At 44.4% G+C, this 18,995-nt stretch overlaps 1 protein-coding gene across 5 annotated transcripts in view; it reads right to left on the bottom strand.

Moving 5' to 3' along the window:
• Nucleotides 1-18,995, bottom strand: part of LRRC49 (leucine rich repeat containing 49) — a 132,437-nt gene that overhangs the window by 5,651 nt on the left and 107,791 nt on the right. For 4 of the 5 annotated variants that reach the window (XM_090028492.1, XM_090028491.1, XM_090028493.1 and 1 more), the window contains 2 exons: nucleotides 9,341-9,526; nucleotides 1,719-1,828 (listed from right to left, as the gene is read on the bottom strand). In XM_090028492.1, the coding sequence (XP_089884618.1) occupies nucleotides 1,719-1,828; nucleotides 9,341-9,526 (296 nt within the window). The remainder of the gene's footprint in view (nucleotides 1-1,718; nucleotides 1,829-9,340; nucleotides 9,527-18,995) is intronic. The other variant, XR_016439273.1, reaches the window with a different exon arrangement.

The raw sequence follows: 18,995 nt of genomic DNA, 5'->3' as shown, positions 1-18,995 counted from the left end.
TGGATCACACCTCTGTCCTGGCCCCAGACCACACTGTCACCACCACAAGATGCCAGCCCCAAAGCAACTCCCTGCCCAGCTGTGCACCCTGCCAGCACTACTGGGACTGGTCTCCATGGAAAACCAGGCCCCACGCTGTTACAGTGCTGCTGCTGCTGGGGTCCCCATGGAAACCAGCCACAGCAACACAGACAGGGGTTACTGGGAAATACAGTCCACCACAGGCTTGATCTGGCCCATAGGCTGAACTTAGCTTGCCCCAGTGTAGAGGTATCTCTACATACAGGCTATATGGGCTGAGATATGGACTTAGATGAGCCTTCTTACACTGCGGTTAAAGCAAGAAGACTGCATCTACACCTGCTGAGTAGTACTCAGCTAAGCATCCTAGAAAAAACAGCTTTCCAGTTTCACCAATGTGGTACCTGATGAGAGTTTTTTTATGATCTCTTAAATACAACTATGTTAGACCTACCTTTGTTTTAGGCAATCTCCTCTTGTACAAGCCAAAATAAAATGTATTTTTGCTCACCATATTAAACACAAAATATTTTCACTGTCTACACAAAGAGTTAATGCTGGCATGAATCAATGGAGAGTGATATCATAAGTGTTCCCCATGCAAACTGGAATTCAAAGCCTCTGACATTTAGCACCTACTCAAAGAACATTACTTTTCCAGCTTGCAAGTGTGGACATAGCTATACACACAAAACTACACCTGGTATGGGAAAGCCAAACTCAGAAACAAGAACAGGTTATGTTAGTAAAAGCACAGTTTTACCGTTAAAGCAGCACCTACACTGGGTGTTGTCTGTTAGACCTGTTACATCAATCAGGGCCATGCCACATGCTATACTTAAGACATTAACCAGTTAATCATGTCTTATGTTGTGACTGGCCACATGTTCAACCAATTCATGGCATTACAAAAGGAGGAATAAGCCAAAAATTATTCCACAAAAAATGTGTAATAAGTGTGGCAGGTTCCTATTATGCCATTAACTGAACATGGGAGCCCTGTTAACTGGGTGCCCCAAGCTTTAGGGATATATGTTATATCCCCACAGCTGGGAGCCTGGGTCAACTGAGGGGGTTCCCAGCCATGGGAGCTTGCTACTTGCCGGTGCAAAGGGAGCCCAGGATTATAAGCCCAGGCTCCCCCACTTAACCAGCAATAAGGTGTGATGGGAACTGATACATGAACCTACAATCATACCTCCTGCCATGCATGTGTGGCATGTCAAGAAGTGTAATTGTATGAATTATGTATCAGATCCCATCACGCCTTACCTGCACATCTGGCAGAGGTCTCAGTCATTGATAGGAAAAAGTGTGATCCCTGACACAGCTGTACCAGCAGAAATCTTAGGACCACCCTGACTTAGGAGCTACTGGAAACGTATGACAAAAAGAAATATATACAATGAAAGAAAATGTATCATGTACATGAAATATCACATACAAATCTAACTTCTGTGATTATTTCCTGTGTAATCAGACTCTTATCGACACAGATTTGGAATTGTACTACTTGTGTTTTCACTCTTAATTCTTTGATTTTATCCAAGAAATGCATCAAGCTTTTCTGGAATTTGCTGGTTGATACATTTAACACAACACATAAAAAAGGTCAGCTGACTTATCTATTATAATTAAAATAAAAATATTATTTCTATGATTAGTACATTTCTAATGTATATAATTAATAACATTACTTAGATTCTCCAAGCAATAAAAGCAGGCGATAATGTGGAAACTCAGAAGATGCTACATATGCCAGAATGCCAAAGAGTCTTTCAGCCATTACAATATCATTCTGAGTAACCTGCAAAAAAAAAAAAAAAAGAAAGAAAGAAAGGAAAGAAATGACTTATAAAAATCAATTACCACATGCAATGTATGATTTTACATACACACCTATCCCATGCATACTTAAGGCAACAAAAGAATTTTGATCTATTTAAAACTTGGACTTTCTCTGATAGGCATCTTAAATATAGACACACCAAATGAGTGACTTTTGCATGCGTTAACTATTGTCTTCCAGATTTGGAAAGTTTGAGGGATACAATATGGTAACCTAGGTTTCACGGTACCAGAAATAAAACGATCAATTTTAAAACCCTTTTTTCAGATTCCAAATTCTAATCTTCAGAGGCCTATTAGAAAAAATTCTGAACAAGTTGTAGTACAGAAGTGAAAAGGTAAGTTTTAGCATCTGACTTGGGCAGCAGTACTGTGGCTAGGCACTGTTGGTGCCTGCCACTTTAAGGGCTGGAGCAGGCAGCAGCCACATGCTTGAGTATGACAGCCATTTTGAGACCCTGGAGATATATATATATATATATATAGAGGGTGAAGCAGCAGCTTGGTGCTGGCAGCCATGAGAGAGACATCACCTGGCAGAGCTGAGGCTCAGAAACAGCTAGAAGGTAAGGGCAAGAGGTTATGGAGATGGTTAGGAGGCTCTTGGTCCTGGGCATGGCCTAAAACTGCACCCTGTCGGGGATGGGTGACCTGGTGGGGCTCCTGGTGTATATGAGCCCCCAGGAAATACCAGGCTAGTTTCCACCCCAGTGAAAGGTGGGTTGGTGCACCTTAATAACCATAGCTTCCACAACTAGGTGGGCAATCCCACAGTAGGGCCCAAGAAGGCGGAACCGTGTTAGAAAGTGGGCTTGATGCTCTGAAGCCTGATTTGAGACACCCTCAACTGGTCATTGCTGGGGCCAGGACCAGAAAGGTCAAAAGGGCCAGGGGCCCACCGCAAGGGACACCCAGAGCTGAGGGCCTGGGGTTCTGACTGGCCTTGGAGATGAGGCCAGGGCCTGTGTGGCCAAAGGTCTGGACACAACATACACACACACACACACACACACACACACACACACACACACACACACACACACACACACACACACACACACACACACACACACACACACACACACTCCCTTCCTCCCTCCCTCCCTGAGATGGGGAAAAAGTGCAGGGTGCTAAGCAGCCCAGAATGAGGGTGGAATATGCTGCCTGACCGGAGAGATCCAGTTGGAGTTCAGACTGGAGGGTTATGAGACCCAGTGTGGGGCCAGAGACATCAAGGACTTGGATGCCATCTGTGAAGCACAGGCTGCAGTATAAGGAAAATATGGAACCACAGATAATGCCCTCTGGCATCCGGGCAGAAAACAGACAGCCTCCCGCCTGGGTAACATCTTAATCATTTTCCATCAACGTGTGGCAGAAGAGAGAGGCAGGCAGTTGGCCCAGAAACAAGTGGGCGGGTCAACATCCAACTGGCCCCAGGACAGCCCCCTGTTACAAGTACAAAGTAGTCTTTACTGACTACAATTTTTTTTAAAGGTATAGGTGGGCTGCCTTCTCCAGCATAGGAAGATGAACTCTCCTGCAAGTACTTTACGTTCTTCAATGCAAACTATGCTGTTTCAGTATATATCTTCTTTAAATTAAATTCCAAGCTATTGATGAATTCGTACCATACACTTAAACATTTTTAGTTTCATCTTTAAAAAAAAAAATCTAGCATCTTCTTTAGAAGCTATGGTTTGTGATTCCCCTGCCCAGGTAACCAGATTACTGACTGACCTAAAATACCAGAAATGTTTGCACAACTTCAGGATAGCTGGATCGTCATTGATTTTTAAGGCCAGAATGGATCATGACCTGTATGACACCTAATGATTTTTTTTTTTTTAATCAGCTTCTGTTCATGCTACACTACATCTACTAGACAGACATCCAATCTTGAATAAGCTTCAAATGAGGCAGAATCCAATACACCCACACATAAATTGCCTCTAGGTTTATTTTTCCTTGCTGATAAAACTTGCATCTTGTCTGCATTAGTCTGGTTCCATCTTCCAACCACAGGATCTCGTTAGGTATTTCTGCCATCTTAAAGAGCAATACACTGGGAAATGTCTTCATTTTAGTATTAGCAGACAGTGATCAAGCCTTTTTATATATTTTTTTGTATAAACTAAAATAGATCAAGCTTTCTTAGCCTCTCAATATAAGGCATGTTTTCCAGAACTCTAGCCATGCTTGTAGTTACTTTCTGAATCCCTTCCAATATTTCAACAATGCTTTTAAATATAAGTCCATAAAAGCCACATGTACGAATGCTGTAATAAAAAGCCAAAATTCAGGATGAAGACATCTTTACTAAACAATTTCATACAACTTCTATGTTCTGTATTAGGTAAGTGTGTAAAATGAAATCTTGTTCCTTGTTTCACCCTTATTTAACCTTTTAGACAGACATTTCACCGAGGCATATGCTGTGCACTGTAGCATAACACAATGCAGGAAGAGAAGATAGAAAAACAAAATTAGGTTTCTAAATATTGGGCACTCTCACGATCTAGGAAACTTACATTTCACCCAATCCCACTTCCTCAGGAAGGGACTTGCAAGTTTCAGGAAATAAAGTGCTGCCTACACACATAGGCTAATAATCTGATCCTTAGAATACTCTATTGAATGTAGAAATTAGCTGCTGCCCAAAGAGAAGGGTAGTCCTTAGATGCAACAGTTATATATAATAGCACTATAATACTTTTGCTTCTGTTTTAAATGATGCAATGAATGTTGCATGGAGACTCACTAAAAGACAGCATGCACTGAAAAAACAAGTCATTTTTACAATCTATATTCAAAGTTGAAATGGTTGGATGCTTTTTTTGAATGGGATTGGAAATTTTTATCAGAATTCATGATCAGTTAAAATGGTCAAACTAGTACAGCCTGAGGTTATTTTAAACCTAAGGTTTAACCTAAGGTTATTTACAGTTTACTAAGAAAAAGGCCACGCAACAGTAATAACAGACGCTTAATGAGTTATTTTCTTTTTAAGATGATATATTGCTAAAGGGAGTTATTTCAGTTCTCTCCTTTCTTCCTTTGCAAGTTTTTAGCTCAGTTTAGCCCTTTAACCCACCTACGTTGCATGAGTTATGTGTACTGGGTAGAGCTAAAAACAGAATAAATCACAGGGTTCATACTTACATATACTTTAATAGTCATTAGATGCAGTTAACTTAAACAAATTACAATGGCCAATTTGAAATACTATAGTATTGCTCTAGGGCTCAAAATCCTAAGGAAAGGAAGGAAGGAAAGCAGCAGAATAAAGACTAAACTTCAGAAAAACAATCTATAGCATACTCAGAGAACTTGCCCGAGGCAAATTCTGGGGGGCAAGTCTGAGGGGAAAGGGAGTCCAGGAGAAGTAGTCTTATTCTAAGGAAGCTATTATAAGGATGCAAGAGCAATACAGCCCAATACAAAGAAAAATAGGAAGGGAAACAGGAGACTGACTTAACTCTTCAATGCACGGAACTCAAAAAGGAATTCTAGAGAAAGCCATATTAGCGGGGAAGGGTATAAGAATATTGAATGGGCATGCAGAGAGAAAATCAGGAAGGCCAACGTACAAGTAGAGATGCAATTAGCACATGATGGCAAAAGGCAAAAACAAAACAAAACAAACACTTTCTACCAGCATGTCAGAAGAGGAAGATCAAGGACAGTATAAATCCCTATGAAATAACATGGTCAGTCTAGTATTGGAGGATATGGGGAAGGCTGAAATATTTAATGCCTTTTTTACTTCAGTCTTCACAAAGACCATCAGCTATCCAATGACAAGAGCCTAGAGTTCTGAAGGAATTAGATGAGGTAATTTCAGAGCCATTGGCTATTATCTTTGAAAACTCATGGAGGTGAGGCAAGTTCCCAGATGACTGCAGGACGACAAATATAATGCCCTTCTTTAAGGCAGAGAAGGAAGAGGACCTGGAAAATTATAGCTCAGATAGTCTGACCTCAATACCTGGACACATTTTGGAGCAGGTCATGAAGAAGTCTATTTCTAAGGACCTGAAACAGAAAAAGATGATAGGGAACAGCCAGCATGGATGCATCAAAAGCAAGTCATGGCTGAACAACTTGATTTCCTTCTACGTATTCAATGAGTAGTCATCAATGAGTCTATCTTTAAGTGGGAGGAAGCATTGAGTGGGGTTTTGTAGTGGTATGTCCTGGGTCCAGGATTATTTAATATCTTCATTAATGATTTAGAGGATGAGACCAAGTGCATGCTTAACAAATTTGCAAATGACACAAAGTTAGGTGTTAGTGCAGATACTAGAGAGTAAGTTTAGGACCCAGAATGATCCTGATTAACTGGAATAACAGTCCAAAAAACAGATTAAATTCATCAAGGACAAGTGCCATGCCGTGCACTTGGGAGAGAATAATTGCATGCACCGATAGAGCAGGAGCAGGCAATTATTTTGAGCAGAGGGCCACTTAGTGAGTTTTGGCAACCTGTCAAGGGCTGCATGGGTAGCCCCACCCCTTGACAGGTGCCCCGCCCCCTGGTCACCATTTTGTGACTGGAAGTCCCGCCCCCTAACCCATTATCTTTACCACCATATTTGTTTTTGATCTTTCAGTTTGTATGCACAGGTGATTCAGGCATCGCCATGCTGACCAGTCTAGATCAACCCCTCTAGGAAGGTCCTCTTGGAGTTTCAGATCCATTTCAAAGCACTTGATTGCACATTACCTTTCCTTCCATAACCTCAGTCATACCCTGTCAGCCATTGTGTCCAATGGTGCAATACTGGTCACAAAACTCTTTCGCACTTTAAACTATTTAGTTACTTATGTCTGATCACAGAGTGGATTCCTAGGGTATTCCATCTGTCTTGATCTTTCTTTTTGGCTTGCTAGCTTTCTTCTGATATCAGGTGGCACAATACAAGCCAATAAGAACAAGCTGTCCTTTAGTGTTGACTTTAGATATCTTATTTCACAACAACTGTTTTTTTAAGAACTCAGTATAGGTTCTTGGCATGAACTGATTGTTCCCATACTAGACATACATACTCTGCAGTGGAATAACACAAGACAATAGTGGTGGTTCATAATGTAGCTGGGTTTGCCGCCCGGTTTGAGGTGACCAACTTTCAAAGTATGTTGTTGTGGGCACTGACTTTCCCTTTTTGTCTTCTCTGCTGCATGGGGGAGGGCACTGCAGGCCCTGGCCCTAATCCCATAGCCCTAGCAGCTGCGAGCCTCCTCTGGCAGGTCTAGGGAGGGGGCAATGGGCTGTGGATCAGGAGTAAGGCGCACCAGCAAGGCTGGGGAAATGGAGGGATGTGGGTCAGGAGTGAAGGGCACAAGCAAGGCCAGAGGGCTGTGGCTTGGGAATGAGGGGCACTGCATAGGCAGGGCAGGGTACCAGCATATCAGGACTGCTCAGCAAAACAAAGCGGGGGGGAGGGGGGGAAGGGGCAGGGGAGCTACACCTGCATCCAGGTGAGCAAAGTGGGCAGGGAAAGCCCCATTTTTTTATGATAAAAAAAAATCAAAATGAAAAGCCAAAATATATAGGCATTTAGAATGTATTTTATCATTTGCAAATGGTTAACCAGTCTTCTCTGCTAGTGTGGGTTATACCTATTCCTTCTATCATTTTTTTCCATTTCTATTACCTTTCTACTTGAAGCTTGTTGAAGCTGCTGCAATAATGTCTTCTGAGAGAGAATTTGTTTGAAACATTTGCTGGTATTTTTTGTATTTGGCTGCTAGCCTGGGAGTAAACCCTAGTATATACTTAGTTCTGCATGCTTGAAGCATACACTTCTTGGAGGTTTTGCACAGTGCATTCACGAAAAGGTCATAGTTATCAGAGACTGATTCGATGCGTGTCACTTTTTTGTCAAGGCCTTTGATACACTTGTACTATATTTGGAGTTATGGCTGCTGTGACATTGATAGCAATTGGCCTGTACTGTATGTGAGGAATGGGTTCCAATACGTCTTTTTGCACATAGCTTGTATATTGCTACCAATAAAGGTGAGGTCTCAATTATAGCTTCATCTCCACTGGAAGCTAGTCAAAGTCCCAGGTAGCTCTGTGTCATGGATTAGGCTTAGGTGGTATGTCTTCGTTCACATCTTAACCAAGCTGCCATTCTCACTGTTTTTACCGTAACCCCATGTGACCCTGTGGCTATTGTCACCAATGATTAGGCATGCTTTTTTGTGGTGTAGGTTTCCTGGGCTCACAAAAGCAAAAGACTTCTCTGGTAGCTTATAAATGGATGTTATTGAGGAGATGTCCATATTGATAGTCAAGATTTCAATGTTGTGTTGATGATGAGCTCTTGTTTTATGAAGATAGCACTGCCATATTTCTTGTGCTGCCTTTCGATGGCTAATCTCATCCCAGAGATCAATAACCATAAACTGAATCAGACCCATCAGTGTGCTCCTGTGGCACAAACAGACATAGCATAGTGGGCTACATTAATAGAAGCATCAACTGCAAGTCAAAGTGTAAGGATCATTCTTGTATTTGGCACTGGCGAGGCCTCACTTGGAGTACTATGTCCAGTTTGAAGCATGTACTACAACAAAGTTGTGAACAAACTATAAAGAGAGTGGAGGGGACAGCAACAAAAATAATTATGGAAAAAATGACTTAAAAACACAGGCTGAAAGAACTAGAATTATTTAGTTTTGGGAAGAGAAGACTGAGGAAGGATTTGATAACTGTCTTTAAATACCTTAAGAGTGGTTATATGGAGAATGGAGATAGACTATTTCTTGTAGCCACAGGAGACAGGACAAGGTATAATGGTGTTAAATTGCACCAAGGGAAATTTGTTTTGGCTATTATAGAAGCAACTTTCTCACTCTCATGAAGATGGTTAAACCCTGGAAAAGGCTATCCAGAGCTTGTGGAATCTCCATCTTTGGAAGTTAAAAAACATTCTGACCTGTTATGAACTTTGAGTTCTTTGCAACAGAAGAATTGTTTTATTTTTCTATAATCAAAAATGAGCGAAACCTAGGAGCTGTCATTTTTTGAGGGGTGCCGCAAATCTATCAAGATACTCCTTGATAGCTTTGTGCCACTTCCTGGAAAATGTCATTGAGTCTAAAAAGGTTGAGAACTACTGGATTACACAAATGTTTGTCTATTTGGTCTTTGTTCCTGGTACTTACTTTCCTAGTATTTTATCAAATTTTCTAGTTTAAATAAAAATAACAGGGTAAATTTGATCAATGCAAAACACAGAATAATACATAAGTCAGTACAGTTAGAGCTTTTCCTTTTGCATAATAATTAAAGGAGATTTTCTTCTCATGAAGGAACTCCACTAATTGTATTAACACTTGGCAACATGGGTTGATAAAACAGTTTGTCTTTTAAATTAATGGAAATTTATTTTATAGGACCAAGTTTAAGAAGGAAGTTACATACCCTTTTCACTCCTAAAAGAAAGTCACATTATCTTACCTTGGTTCCATTTATCTTCTGCAGATTAAAATGGTTGAGTCTAAACAGAACATAGTACTTCCACAGAGTGAAGTTGACAATTGGATTTCCTTGATGATCGACTGTCAGCTGTTCAATACGATGCACCTGGGATAATGCATTGAATTGCTGCAATGTCACAAGATTGGTCTCCTTAAACTTCAGGTGCTTTACGAAAAACAAGAGACACATGAACTATATTAAGCTTACAGAGAAAAACAGGACAAGGCAACACAACCATCCTAAAAGCATCAACCTCTGTGACATCATCTTCGTTCCATGCTACTTAACTTCTCCATACACTCAGGCCACTGACAGACATTCATTCAAGGGAATGATGGGATCTGATCTCCAATCCCAACAACTGCACTTCCTGCCAAGCCACACATGCATGGCAAGATGTGTGATTTTGGGATTGGTGATCAGATCCCAATTGCACCTTACTTATCATTGCAAGGAGAGCCTGGGATCATGTTCCTGGGCTTTCCCTCCACTGGATTTTTGAAAACCAGGTCCCAATAATCTGCTGTCAGCTGGTTCTGGGAACCATTCCAGGGTCAGTTTGAGCTGTAGCAGAAACTGAACTAATGTAGCTGATGTTAACATAGAGTGTAATAACAGTGAAATGTAACCATGTTAGTGTTGCCCTGTAAGCAACTTAAACTCCATTTTGTATCCTTCTGCTTGACATAAGTGAATGAATTCTACATGGCCTTTGTGTATGAGTGTGTGTGAAAGGGTGAATGGTGAAAGAATGGCGTAGAAACAGGAAAAAAAAATTAACTGTTTATGTAAGCAACAAGGCTCCAAATGTGTAAGTTACCAGTCAGTGAGCTAATTAATTGATGGCTGAATCCCTTTGAGGTCTAGGGCACAAAGGAAATAACAAGGAGGAGGAACGTACGCATCCTGTCCGATGGGAAGCAAGGACACTCCAGGACTGAGATACCAACTTTTACAAACAAACTGACCTCGGGCTGAGATAAACAGAAGATAGATGAGGAACAACTGCAAAAACAGAAACTGGGTATGGAAAAACCCCAAAGCACTGAAACAAAGGATGCCAACCCCTATAAAAAAGGACTTCGAAAATACCAAGTTGGGTGAGTCTCTCTCTCAGCTGCTTCTTCAGAGCACAGATGCAGCTTGGAGCGGGGTGAAGAGATACTATCTCCAGGATCTTTCTCTCTCCCAATAAGGCCTGGGCCGGCCACCCAGTGCTATTATGGAACAACTGCTGCTGGTAACTATAATGTCTGAATAGAATGGTTGTTTTGTGTTTGTGTGTGCCTGTGTGTAGTGATGTGCTGATGACCTGTGTGCGTCTATGAGCGGTGTGTCTGAACCTCTGTCTAATTATTGTGATCAATATATGCGGCATTTTGCCTTATCCCCCTTTATAAGGTCTTGCTCTTGATTTGACAATTGGAATTTAAAGTAACAGAGCCTCAGTGCAGGCGCCAGTGCCTGCTGATGAGGAACCCCAGCGTGGTGCCTACCAACAGATGGTCAGCTGATCACCCCCAGACGTTTGAGCTCTGGTGGAGTCCCTGCTGGCGCACAGCCATCTGATTGTCAGCTGGCAGGGATCACACTGGGGTTTGAGCCCCACAGCAGTCTCCAACCTGCAGGCAATCAGTTGATCATCTCCAAGCAGGGACCATACCAGGCTTGCCTTGTGCAATCCCAAACCAGCTGATGATCAACTGACTGTTTGCCAGCAGGGATCACACTAGGGCTTCTTAGTGCAGTCCCAATCCAGTTGATACTCAGCTGACTGTCAACAAGACTGGGACTGCACTGGGGCTCTAATGGGCCCCTGTGCACCCCTACTGGATGATGATCAGCTGATCTCTCTCTCTCTTTATGTAGCCAGTTATGCATAGTTCAGAGATCACTGGATACATGTACATTTTCAGAAGAACTACACAAATCAGATTTACAAGTCAGGCAAAAACCTCTGCCACATGTTCATTTGAAAGTGCAATGGAAACTAGCCAAAATGTTACTATGTATTTTTTGTGTAATACTTCTGTGGTTTATATCCTGTTTTACTGCACCATTAATTGCCTGAATGTGTGTCTAGGTTACACTTTAAGATGCAACTAACTTATCCTTTTTAAGACTAAGCTAGACAGCCTTGGATGAGATGATCTAGTTGGGAATGGTCCTGCTTTGAACAGGATATTAGACTAGATGACCTCCTGAGGTCCCTTCCACCCCTAATTTTTCTATGATTCTATGATAACTGGTTCATCATGTCTTAAGTGTAACGTCTGCCAGGGGCCTCACGTAACCAAATTCTGAGGTCCAGCTAAGCAGGTGAACTCACCTGACCAGTATTTTTAGCACTTCTTTAGTAATAAATAAGCTTATGAATGCTTTCAGCATTAAAAAGGAGCCTTCATCTTTTTAATTCAATAAATTAGATTTTAAAAACCCTTACTAGTCATGTCTTAGTGGGAAAACCTTATCACTTAGTCTTTCAAGAGATGTTTTCACATTTTAGAAGTGCACTCTCATAACATCCTTTAAGCAGATGAAAATTTCACAATGGGGTAATTAAAAGACAAATAATGTACAAGCAAACAAAGTTTTAGATTATTAGGTTTTCAGAAAGGTTGTCATATTTTTTTTCCAATATCATTTTCTAAAATTAAATTGAAGGCCTGTATGATCCAACTCATTAATATTTTGGTTAAATGGGTATTTATGATGCACTCATTGCAATAATTTATTTGTATCAATATTTTCTAATGAGGACTAAAAAGAATCATACATGCCTATGCAAAAAACACTATGTGAATAAAGTTCATGTGAAATCTGCATGAAAGAAAAGCGTTCCATATCTGGTTCATATACAAGGACTTAAGTGAAACATTTTGAAAAATGGAGCATTTCCTGTTTACAGCACCCATACAGTTCATTGCTCTGTCAATCCCTGCTGAAGAAGGGGCCCTATGACAAGGTCATGCTGAACCAGAGAACCATGAAATTTTGGCAGCTTAAAACCTCTGGAAGAATTTCATAGCCCCAGCCTGAGTATACATTCATCTGGGCTGAAGCAAGTGAGTTGCGTTAGATTCAGTATCTTAAAAAAGAGTTACATCAATCAGAGACTCCAACCTATGAGGATTGGAAGGTCCCATCTGCCAGCCTGACCCCATGGCGCGAGAGGTCTGCTTCATGCCTGGGGCTCGGGTTAGGGACATTATGGAGAGGATCCCAGTCTACATCCAACCTGCAGGCCAGTACCCCATGGCTGTCATCTATGTGGGAACGAATGACGCAGCCAGGTCCAACACTGGGGGACAAGCTTAAGGAGACGGGGACGCAGGTGATATTCTCCTCTCTTTTTCCAGTCAGTAGGCGGGGACGGTGACACCAGGCCTGCATTGGCGAGGTCAACCGGTGCTTACGCAGTTGGTGCCGCCAGGCAGGCCTTGGGGTTCCTAGATAATGAACCATGCTTTTGGGCAGGGGACTTGCTGGGGTGGTATGGGCTTCACCTCTCTCCTAAAGGCAAGCATGTCTTCTCTTCCAGGTTGGCTGATCTCACACAGTGAGCTTTAAACTAGCCTCGCCAGGGGAGGGGGCCACAGGAAGACAAGGAGACACCACCCAAGCAAGACAGGTGACAAATGCAAGGAGTGCCCAGGTAAGAAACAGGGATCCAGACAGTCTCCCAAATCGGGGGGTGGCACACGCAGCTATGCAAGGCCTTAAATGCCTATATACCAATGCTCCTAGTATGGGAAACAAACAGGAGGAACTCGCCCTCAGAATAGCCAGTTCAAACCCAAACATAATAGGCCTACAGAAACGTGGTGGAATTCATCCCACAACTGGGCAGTTAGCATTAGGGCTATAAGCTTTACAGGCGGGACAGACAAGAAAGGAAAGGTGAGGGTGCGGCACTCTATGTCAAGGAGCAATACACATCCTCTACCAGCAGAATGGGGTCAGAGGAGGGGCAAGCTGAAGTGCTCCAAAACAAGATACAAGGGGGCCATGAGAGGGATCTATCGGTGGGGGTCTACTACAGACCCCCCCGGCCAAGGGGAGGAGTTGAACCAGGAATTTTTGGACCAGCTTGCAGAGGCACTTAAGGCAAGGGATGTAGGTGTCATGGGTGATTTAAATTACCCGGGCATCTGCTGGGAGGAACAGTCAGCCAGGCTGGACCGTTCCAGGAGATTCCTGGCCAAGATACAGGGCCTCCACTTAATTCAGGAGGTGCACAGTCCCACCAGAGGAAATGCCCTGTTGGACCTGGTCCTGGCCACAGGCGACAACCTGGTAAGGGGCCTCCAGGTCCTTGACCACCTGAGTGATAGCGATCATCGCTTGCTGGAATTCACCATCCAGAACAGGGTGTCAAGGGCCTGCAGCAAGGCGGAAGCCCTAGACTTTAAGAGGGCCAACTTCAACGAGTTGAGATTAGTGGGAGAGGCACTGGGGTTCTCAAGAGCAGAAGAACCCAGTGCCCAAGATGAGTGGTCATTCCTTAAGGAGACAATACTTAGGGCCCATGGGGTGACCATCCCAACAAGATGCAAGGGGGGCAAGACTGCCCAAAAGCCCCCCTGGCTCACCAAGGGTGTCCAGGAATGCCTGATTGCGAAAAAAGGCGGCGTACACCCAGTAGAAGGGGATGCTATCTCCAAAGAGGAGTATACCTCCTTTGCTTGGGCCTGTAGGGGGGGCTGTCAGGAAAGCCAAGGCAGACAGAGCTAGGACTAGCGTCCAAGATCAAAGTCCTTTTTCAAATATATAGGGAGGATGAAGAAAGAACTGGGAAACATGGGGCCCCTGCAAGATACTCTGGGCAATCTGGTGGTTGCGCCAAACAAAGCAGACCCCTTTAACCAATTCTTCACCTCCGTTTTCTTGTGCAGGGACTGGGACTTCCCCACTGTGATGCAAGACGGACTCGAGGGGAATGCCTCCAGACCTCAGGTTGGGAAGGACTGGGTTAGAGAGCTTCTGGAGGGGTTGGACATGTTCCAATCAGCAGGTCCAGATGCTCTCCACCCCAGGGTGCTGAGGGAGCTAGCAGGGGTTATTGCAGGGCCCTTGGCACAGCTTTATGAGTGCTTGTGGTGCTTTACGAGCACTCAGGTGCCAGATGACTGGAAGACAGCAAACGTGGTCCCCATCTTTACAAAAGGGAGGAGGGAGGACCCAAGCAACTATAGGCCCATCAGTCTTATCTCAATCCTAGGGAAACTCTTTGAGAAGATCATCAAGAAGCACATCTGCAACGGACCAGCTTCAGGGATGATGCTCAAGGGCAACCAGCACGGTTTCGTTAGGGGCAGGCCATGTCAAACCAACCTAATTGCCTTTATGATCAGGTCACAAAAGCATTGCATGCAGGTGTCGCCATGGACATAGTCTTTCTGGACTTCAGCAAGGCCTTTGATACCATCTCCCACCCCATCCTCATTAAAAAACTAGGCGACTGTGGCACTGATGCCTGCACAGTCAGATAGATTGCAAATTGGCTGAAGGGTCGTACTCAGAGGGTGGTGGTGGTGGACATGTCATATTCGACCTGGGGGGAAGTGGGCAGTGGAGTCCCCCAGGGCTCGGTCCTTGGGCCCGTGCTGTTCAATTTCTTTATCAGCGACTTGGACGACGGGGTGAAAAACAACCTGTTTCAATTTGCTGACGATACCAAAATTTGGGGTGAGGTGAGCACACTAGTAGGGAGGGAAAGATTGCAGCAAGACCTGGATACGTTACAGGGGTGGACTAACAAAAACAGGATGCGTTTCAATAATGACAAGTGCAGGGTGCTGCACTTGGGCAGTAGTAACCAGCAGCACCTACAAGATGGGAATCTCCCTTCCTGAGAGCACGGAGGCAGAAAGGGATCTTGGAGTCATTATTGACTCCAAGATGAACACGGGCCGACAATGCAAGGTCACAGTTAGCAGGGCTAACTGGACCTTGTTGTGCATCCACAGGTGCATCTCAAGTAGGGCCAAGGAGGTGATCCTCCCCTTCTATGCGACACTGGTCAGGCCACAGCTGGAGCACTGTGTCCAGTTCTGGGCGCCGCACTTCAGGAGGGATGTGGACAATATTGAGAGGGTCCAGAGGAGGGCCACCCGCATGATCCGGGGACAACAGGACAGACCCTACAATGAGAGACTGCGGGACCTGAACCTGTTCGGCCTTCACAAGAGAAGGCTGAGCGGGGAACTGGTGACCGTCTATAAACTCACTAGGGGGGACCAGAAGGGTTTGGGAGAGACCTTGTTTCCCCTAGCACCCCCTGGCATAACAAGGAATAACAGCCACAAGTTGTTGGAGAGTAGGTTTAGATTAGACATCCGTAAGAACTACTTCACAGTTAGGGAGGCTAGGATCTGGAACCAACTTCCAAGAGAAGTGGTGCTGGCTTCTACCCTGGGGGTCTTTAAGAAGAGGCTTGATCCCTACCTGGCTGGAGTCATCTGAGCCCAGTTTTTCTTCTGCTCGGGGGGGGGAGGGGGGTCGGACTTGAAGATCTACAAGGCCCCTTCCAACCTTACTTCTATGATTCTATGATTATTACAAGGAAGACAGAAAAATATGCTGACCAGAAACCAAGACGGGAAACTGGAGAGGCACGAACTGACCTCTTATATACCATATTTACTTGAATCTAAAATGACCCTGAATTTAAGATGATCCCACAAAAATTACATTCTATATATGGAAACTTTATAAATGTATCACAATTTTCCATTTACAGAATCTAAGGTTGCCTTGAATTTGTCCCCCTCCTATTGCTACAGAAGGCAAAATAGTGGCTAGGTGGTCAGATAGTTGGGGGCGGGGACAGGGGGTCAGGTACCCTCTTGCCTTCTGCTCCCACTCCGTTTCCCTGTAGCTTTCCTGGCCCCGCCTGCCACTGGTACCCTGCCTCTCCCCCACCACTGCTAGCTCCTTGCAGCTTCTGCTCCTCTCCCTCAACTGCCCACAATCTCTACCCCTACCACCTGCTCCCTGAATTCTCTGCCTCTTCCCCCCTTAGTGTAAAACCCTGCTGAAGCTTGGTTCCCTCCCGAGTACAAAATGTGGACGAGCTTCAGGTGGTAGTAAGCAGGGGAGGGGGAAGAGCTGTGTGTTGACAGTAAAGGTGGGTGGGGCAGAAGCTGCAGAGGGCAAGCAAAGTAAGGGGACAGGAGTCTGCTGTGGATCTGACTCTGGCCCTAACCCAGATTGAGGGCCAGACTCAGAGCTCCCCTTCTGCCTTGTAAAGCAAAACCTTGTTAATTTGAAATACAAAGGACCAAAAAAAAAAGACTTTGAAATAAACATCCATGCATGTATGTAAATTGATACAGATACCTACAGAATTAGTTGCAGAATTAATATATTTTACCTTTCTGCAAACTGCTGCAAGCACAGGTACCCCATAAACACACTTTTGAGCAATGCTTTTGTACCTACTTATACGCAATATAAACTATGGATGATATTAGTCCAAAGGCCAAAGGCTCATAATTTACCATTTAGTTCATTGAGCTGGGTCCCAACAGAGTCAACAGCTTTTCAAGCCATAGTGACCCTACAGTCCAACACTGTTTAGTATATGTATGAACTCCAGATACCCCCAAAAAAGGATTCATGTTCTAATGACTGGAACTGGATGTTCCTGACATGAGTCCTGGGACCCTCCAAAAATGTATATGCAAATGAAGCATGGGGCCATCTGGTCTGGCTCCACCCACGAAGGGCTGTCACACCAGTTGCATGCGATAGGCCAAGAGGGGGAGTGACAGAGCCTCTCATCTACATAGAAGTTTGGTAATGTTTGCCAGACATTTAAGGCTGGTGAAGAACAAGGAACCACTAGAAAAAGGAAAGAAAGATGCAGGTCAAATATGGGAGTGAAGAGGAAGTTGAAATTTATGCAATGTAGTGGCTCACCATGACTTTGAAAAGAGTCAATATTGAGGGGGGCTGCCACTCAATCCATACTACCATACTATTTTTTTTTTTTTTTTTTTTGCAAAAAAGTTTTTATAGACAGATTACTAGATATCTAGATATACACCATTAAGCTTGCCAGTCTTCAAGACCCTAAACACAGTTTCAAAAACATGCACCCGTTACAAGACTCATCCCTGTGCACCCATTCACCCATTATAGTAGTCTCACCCATGCACCCACACACCTGTCCACATTTCTTTCACAGTTATATTTGCACTGTCACTTTGTTTCTACCTATGGTCGCTACTCTTTTTGCCCTTAGCTCATATAAGTCACGGGTACTGTCACTGTTAGTTTCATCATCTCTGTTGCTCTCTTCATCGTCACTGTCAACCTGGTCAATTCACTTTCTTAGTCTTTGTTGTGGCTGTCTTCCGGGAGGGGGGGCCGGGCGGGTTGAAAACCTTGTACCAGTGGTCTCTTTCCCAGACAATGTTGGCCACCTCTTCTCTGCCCTCTCCTTCTGTTTTCTGGTAGTAAGACTGCAGCTTGCTCAGTCCCAGTTTTTCAGTCCTTGGCTGAGAGCTCCATGTTCCTGTATATCAGGAGGTTCCTGGTCTTCTGCAGGGAACTCCTGACACAGGAAATGAACTGGTCAAAGCAGGCTGTCGGTGTCCCCTGGTGCTTGGTCAGGTACCTGTACAAAGCTGTTTCTCTTGTCATCAGCCTGACCCCCGTCACCACCCAGTATACTTCTTCCACACCTCCTTGGCATATAGACAGCCCCATAGGAGGTGTTTGATAATCTCTGCTCTGCTCTGCTTTGGCAGGTTGCCATGGGGCAGTTGGGCTGACATCTCTACCCCTCTGTGTGCCTCAGCATCCACACTAGGAATGCTCAGTGAGCTGCCAGTTCAGGTCTCTGTGATCATTTCATAGGCCCTTGTGAAAGATGCACTCCCAAATGGTCTGACAGCCACCACTGGGAAGCAACTCCACAGTTGACAGTCTGTCTCTGGCTCTTACTGACTCCTGCATCTTCCTGTGGCTGGACATGGTCACCAGGGCTTCTTTGTGTAGGTTGTATCTGCTCTAGAACTTGTCTAGGACCTTGTAGAACTACAGATGATCCATGGTTCACAGCCTCAGGAGGTGCCCTGCAAAGTACCTGATGAAGCAAGCTGTTTGGGACTCTGCTCCAGTCACCAGCTTGCAAATCTTGTTCACGAACATTGCCTGGGATGTCTGGAAGGATGTCTGGAATTCACCTGCCTCTGGCCCACTTTGTCTTGTACAGAGTCTTCCTCACCAACTTCTCCCATCTGGATCCTCAGAAGGCAGAATATCTCTGGATTCTGTGGGTGACATACTTCAGCAGAGGGTAGACCAGTGTGGCATACAGAAGCATTGGCAGCAACACTGCCTTCATGAATGCCATGCACCCCCTGCATGGAGAGGTGGTGCACATGCCACAGACCCAAAATCTGTTTGGCCTAGGCCTCCGTCTTTTCCCAGGCCTTCCTTCTGCTCAACTCAGGGTTGAACTCCACCCCAAGGATCCTTATCCCCTCACGGGAGACAGAGATCCCCGGGAACAACAGGTCCTTGAATTCACCCGCAGCCAGGAAGGTACTCTCACTCATGTTGAGGCTAGGCCCCAACTGCCACTTCGTAGACCTGCATGTGCTTCAGCATACATCTTAGTCAG

This window comes from Crocodylus siamensis, chromosome 15 (assembly GCF_052110815.1).
Source record: "Crocodylus siamensis isolate JL-2025a chromosome 15, ASM5211081v1, whole genome shotgun sequence".
Taxonomy (NCBI): domain Eukaryota; kingdom Metazoa; phylum Chordata; order Crocodylia; family Crocodylidae; genus Crocodylus; species Crocodylus siamensis.
Note: the sequence above shows the minus strand (reverse complement) of the source record. Positions and strands in the feature narration are given on the sequence as shown.